The sequence below is a fragment of the Pundamilia nyererei genome, unplaced genomic scaffold (assembly GCF_000239375.1).
Source record: "Pundamilia nyererei isolate P.nyererei 1_Seehausen unplaced genomic scaffold, PunNye1.0 scaffold00048, whole genome shotgun sequence".
NCBI classification, from domain to species: domain Eukaryota; kingdom Metazoa; phylum Chordata; class Actinopteri; order Cichliformes; family Cichlidae; genus Pundamilia; species Pundamilia nyererei.
The window spans coordinates 3,556,759-3,562,175 of record NW_005187449.1 but is presented as its reverse complement, the minus strand read 5'-3'; the positions used below and the strand labels follow the sequence as shown (position 1 = coordinate 3,562,175).

Genomic DNA, 5,417 nt, shown 5'->3' with positions numbered 1-5,417 from the left:
TAAACTTTCTCTATACGCAGATGACCTCCTACTGTATATAACGGACCCTCTTAAATCAATTCCCTCTTTAATGAAGTGTCTTAAAGAATACAGTGCAGCCTCAGGATACAAGTTAAACTATACCAAAAGTGAGATTATGTTATTAAATATACAAGATAGCCGTATTAGAGCTCTTACTGACCCATTACAGTGGTGTAATAATGGATTTACGTATTTGGGTATACAAATTGGTAAATCCGAGAATCAAATATTCAAATTAAATCATATCAAACTGTTGGAGCAAACCAAACTTAATATTCAGAGATGGATGGATTTTCCATTATCTCTTATAGGGAGAATTAATGTTGTTAAAATGAACATTTTGCCTAAGTTTATCTACTTATTTCAATGTCTCCCTACAAATGTTCCTAAAAGTTTCTTCAAAAAGCTTAACAAACTCATAACGTCTTTCATATGGCAAAAGAAAAATCCAAGAGTCAAACTCTCCTCACTACAGGCCCCATATTCAAGGGGAGGACTTAATTTACCAAACTTTAGGAACTATTATCTTGCCTCCCAGTACCGATCAATTTGGATCTGGCTACATGCAGAGAGGAGTGAGGTTCGATGGGTTCCATAAGAACAACATGAGGTGAACCCCATACCATTAAAAGATGTTCCATTTTTAGGTACAAAAAAAATGTCTATCCAAGCTCACAAACAATTTGATAATATTAAACACCTTCTGTGCCTGGCAGGAATCCCACTCACTTCTGAAAATAAATATCTCTTTTCTTAGAAGGACACCCCTATGGGGCAACCCTGATCTCTCTTATCATATTGCTGACCCAATATTGCGGGGATGAAAAGACAGAAATATTCGAACTGTTGCCGACTTATACAATAATGATACATTTATTGACTTTCAACAACTAAAGGAAAAATTCAAACTCCCAGGACAAAATTTCTTCAAATTCCTACAAATAAGAGATTGGGTCAAAGAGAAATCCAAAGGATTATTCCCCGAGATTCCTAAAGAAACTCCTCTTGAAACGCATCTTTGCACCAAGCCATGGAAGTCAATAAAAGGAATAGCATCTTCTATATACACTATTATCAATGAAAAGTTACCTGACTATAATAAAGCGTCTTTAAAAAGAAAATGGGAGACAGACCTGGGCTATGTCTATGAAGAGGTAGAATGGCACCATTTATTGGAACAGGCACAGACCATGTTAATTTCTACAAATCACAGGCAAATGCAATTTAATATATTTCATAGGATATATTATACCCCTTATAGGTTACATAAAATTGATATTAATTACTCCCCCAAATGTTTGAGATGTAAGGTGACAGATGGTGATCTCCTCCACATGCTGTGGAATTGCCCAGTGATAGAAGAGTTCTGGAGACGGGCCATTGAAATAATCTCAAGGGTAATGGGGATCCAAATCGAACTGGACCCAAAACTATGGATTTTAGGTGACACAGGTTCTATAAATGTGAATTATCACAAGAAATATTTTATTTTACTTGCGAGTGCTGCAGTGAAAAAATGTATTCTGCTACATTGGAAATCTGAAAACTCTCCAACACTGAGACACAAGATTAATGAGCTAGCGTCCTACTGCACACCTGAGAAGATATTGCATAGTGTAAAAGGGAAATATGGAACCTTCGAAAAAATTTGGGGCCCCTTCCTGTCAGTACTACCGTCTTTGGCCCTAACAGATCATAGAGATGACGCAAATCCCCCTGGGTCTGCCTTGAGTTGATCCCCGGTTAGGCCCTTCTGACTTGATTTCCTGAATGCTGTAGTTTTATCTTGTGGGATGTTGATTCCTGTGTATGAGAGTTTCTATAGATAGGTGTAAATATGGGCTGTCTGGATACACGAATGTGATGAGGTTGAGAGCCATACAGGGGTAAAGGGGTGGGGGGATGGTGGGAGGGGTTCACATGATGTGTTTTCTGTTTTGCTCAATTTTTTATTTTTATTTTTTGAATTCTTTGTTCTTTGTTTGTTTGTGTTTGTTTTAAATTTCTGTAATTACCAATATTGTCATTATTATTATTATTATTATTATTATTATTATTATGCCTGTATTTTCTGTGTTTGGTTTTCAGATGTTTGAGGTTATCCATGAAAGGCATAGATACAAGAGTGTGCACCTGGGAGTGCTTCTGTGGTCAGTTGTGAGTTTTCTGTTTGTTTGTTTTTTTGTTTTGTTTTTCTTTCTTGCTTTGTGTGTATGTTTGTTTTTTTGTTCATTTCCAATTTAAAAATGAAAATAAAGCTTAGAAAAAAAATTTGTTGTTTGTGGTTGTATTTTGTGTTTTTTGTATTTTAATTTATTATAATCTATTTTAATCTACTGTTTTATTGATGTCTTCTTCTCTTTGTAAGGTGACCTTGGGTTTTAGAAAGGCGCCCTCAAATAAAATGTATTATTAATATTATTATTATTACTTGTTGCCATTGTAACAAATACTGCAGTCTGATGATCAATGACATCAGGATAAGAAAGAAACGCATGGTGACCTGCAGATGCTCCGCCATGGTGCTCACGGGCGGTTTCACTCTTAGTGCAAGCTGCTGGATCAGTGAGGGATTCTTTAGAGCATGTTTGAAATTATTTAAACCTTTATGAACTCTCTCGCTGATGAGTCTTTCTGTTGGACTAATTTTAGTAAAACTGTAAAATAACAGCCATGAAGCAGTATGACCTTCATCACTGCTAACCTGCTCGTGAAATATTGCTGCTCAGTGAAACCGGCTGCAGGCAGGAAGAGGAAGTTGAGGAACTCACCGTCTTTGGTGTTGAGACATTTTTTCAGGCTCTCGTTGACCAGCGGACTTTTATTCTGAGGAGAAACATCAGCGAGAGCTCAGAACAGGTCAAAGCTGTCAGTCACACATCAAGACCATCACTGACCCCTCCCAACTTCCTGACTCCTCCCACCTCATTGTTCACTTTTCCAGACTACAAATTTAGATTTTAATCTAAACACACCATGAACCTGCTGTCTCACGTATTCCTGAATTTGAATACTTTATTAATGACGTAGTAATAGTCGCTCCAAGACACTAAAAACTGGAACTGACTAAACTAAAGTTAAAATATAGCAAAATAGCTCTTATTATAAATATTCCAGTATGCTACACAAATTAAATATATTTGGTTAAGATTGCCCTTGTTATGTGCAGATATTTTAGTGTGTGCTGTGTATTAGATGGAGTTGTTCAGTGCTACATTACGTATAATCTCATGCTCTCGTTGTGACTGGCCAGCATGTCACAGAGTGAGTGGGAGGTATTGTCCGGCATTGTCCTGATCTTGGACTATGACGGACAGCACTGACTGATCAACACTGTGCTTGGAACTTCTGTATGAATCACTCACCTCCAGTTTGTCCTGCTCCTCCATTGCCAGGAACACCGCCGCTCTCATCTCCGCCTGCAGGAACATGTCATCAATACAGGTAGTTATTGAAACCTATCAGTAAATTCATACATGTCATTCATGACAGATATTTCAAACTAAAAGGGTTTCCTAAATATTATTTCATTTCCATTCATCAGTTTTCTTCCAGTCATCTTATTCAGGGTCGTGGGGGGTGGAGCCTCTCCCAGAGGTGGGACACACCTGGACCAACCAGCGTGTTGCAGGACTAACAGCGTTTCATTCATTTGCTGTATTTCACATTATTTTTATATGAGCTCTGGGCGCAAATCTTCCTGGTTCCTGGATCAGATTTTAGGCTGACGGGTTCCAACTGTGCTGAAGTTAGCACGCACGAAACTAGACCTGCACAATCCACACAGCGCTTAGTTTAGATATAAGTCACAAACTGATCAGATATCAATAAGAGTGGTTTCAGGTTTGGAGTTAAGTCTTTCTCAGCACCTGACGCTGTCGAGTCACATGACAAAAACAGGGCGTGAAAGGAAATAAAAAAGTTAAACTATTTCTATTTGTTCTGTGAGGTTTCTTCTTCCTGGCTGTGAGCTTTGAGGTTCTATGCTGAGCCGCAGTTACACGTTATTAGTAATAAAATGTCTCATCTACTCTCACGGATGTTTAAACCGGTTTCAAAGGTTAGATCCTGCTTGATCGACAACAGCAGCAACAGAGCTCACACAGCTGCTGAACCTCTACACTCAGTCAGAACTTCATCTCTCCTCTCAGGTTAAATAAAATAAACCTGAAATAGTCTCTGAGCAGCCGGTTAGCAGTCGTTAGCTGCGAGTAGCTGTAGCCTATCCCGCCGTCAGGGCGTCTCACGTTAAACGTGACCTTTCACCTTCAGCTTGTTCAGAGCTCCGCTGTTCTCAAGATTCTGGATCAGCAGGTCCCGCAGTTCCGTGTCGTCCTCGGCTGCTGACATTTTTCTGTCTGAAGCTTAAGGTGCTAACGTAGCTAACTGCTGCTGCCAGGACAACACGCCAAAACAACCTGACGCAACTTCCGCCCTTTATTCTTCTGTTGCTCTTTAGCCGATCTGTAAGCAGTTCAGCCTGAATGCCATCTGCTGGCTTGCAGTCGGAACTACAGCTGGATAATTTACCAGTTTAACAAACGGCGTTCACGGTCCGTGAGAGGGATTCAGCCTCACGTTTTTCATGTTATTTCTACTTTTATTATTTTTTACATTTAAGCCTTCAGTGTGGGACGGACAGATTTCGCAGGTCTTTCCTCCCCACTGCTGTCAGACTGTACAACAAAGACTCCAACTGATCAAACACACACATCCACACATGTGCAATAACACTAAGTGCAATTCTCTTTTCTTGCATCGTTGTATTTTTACTCAGTTGTATATAGAATTTGTATTCTATTTTTATCCTATTGTATATTTTATTCTATTTTATTCTACTGTATATAGTATTCTATTCTATTCTGTACAGTTGTGTACTGTATTTATTCTTATTATATTCTAATTTTTGCTACATAACTTTTGCACTGTCCACTTCCTGCTGTGACAAAACAAATTTCACACGTGTGGGACTAATAAAGGTTATTTTATCTTATGATTTCTAAGTTTCTGAGCTAGTTTGTGACCTTGTATTTATTATCTCTCCAGACGGAGTCTGTCTTCACATTAAATTAATAACTGCAATCGTTGCACGTCTGCTACAAAAAGCTTCAGAGGGGCCGAAAAATAAAACAGAAGACTCATAAGATCCCCGGTGAGTAGAAATACTGCACTGTACTGCAGGGCCGTGCAGAGAGGTTTAAAGGGGCGGGTGCTCGAAGTTAAAAGGGGGCACATGAGAAATAATTTAGGCTCTGCCTGTGAATCACTCTTTGCTTCTCTTCTTCCTTCCATCCCATCATTTCATATATCACTCTCCACTTGCTGTCTACCTGAGAACAAGGCACAACTTGCTATTGCAATAAACTATAATCTAATTATCCACACCTAACAACTCT

At 38.9% G+C, this 5,417-nt stretch overlaps 1 protein-coding gene across 4 annotated transcripts in view; it reads right to left on the bottom strand.

Annotated features, from left to right (window-relative positions):
• Window positions 1-4,469, bottom strand: part of cep43 (centrosomal protein 43) — a 28,424-nt gene extending 23,955 nt beyond the window's left edge. For all 4 annotated transcript variants that reach the window (XM_005732806.1, XM_005732808.1, XM_005732809.1 and 1 more), the window contains exons 1-3: window positions 4,288-4,469; window positions 3,387-3,440; window positions 2,793-2,847 (exon numbers count right to left, since the gene is read on the bottom strand). In XM_005732806.1, coding sequence (XP_005732863.1) covers window positions 2,793-2,847; window positions 3,387-3,440; window positions 4,288-4,371 — 193 coding nt within the window. In that variant the 5' untranslated portion in view covers window positions 4,372-4,469. The remainder of the gene's footprint in view (window positions 1-2,792; window positions 2,848-3,386; window positions 3,441-4,287) is intronic.
• Window positions 4,470-5,417: the final 948 nt, after the last annotated feature.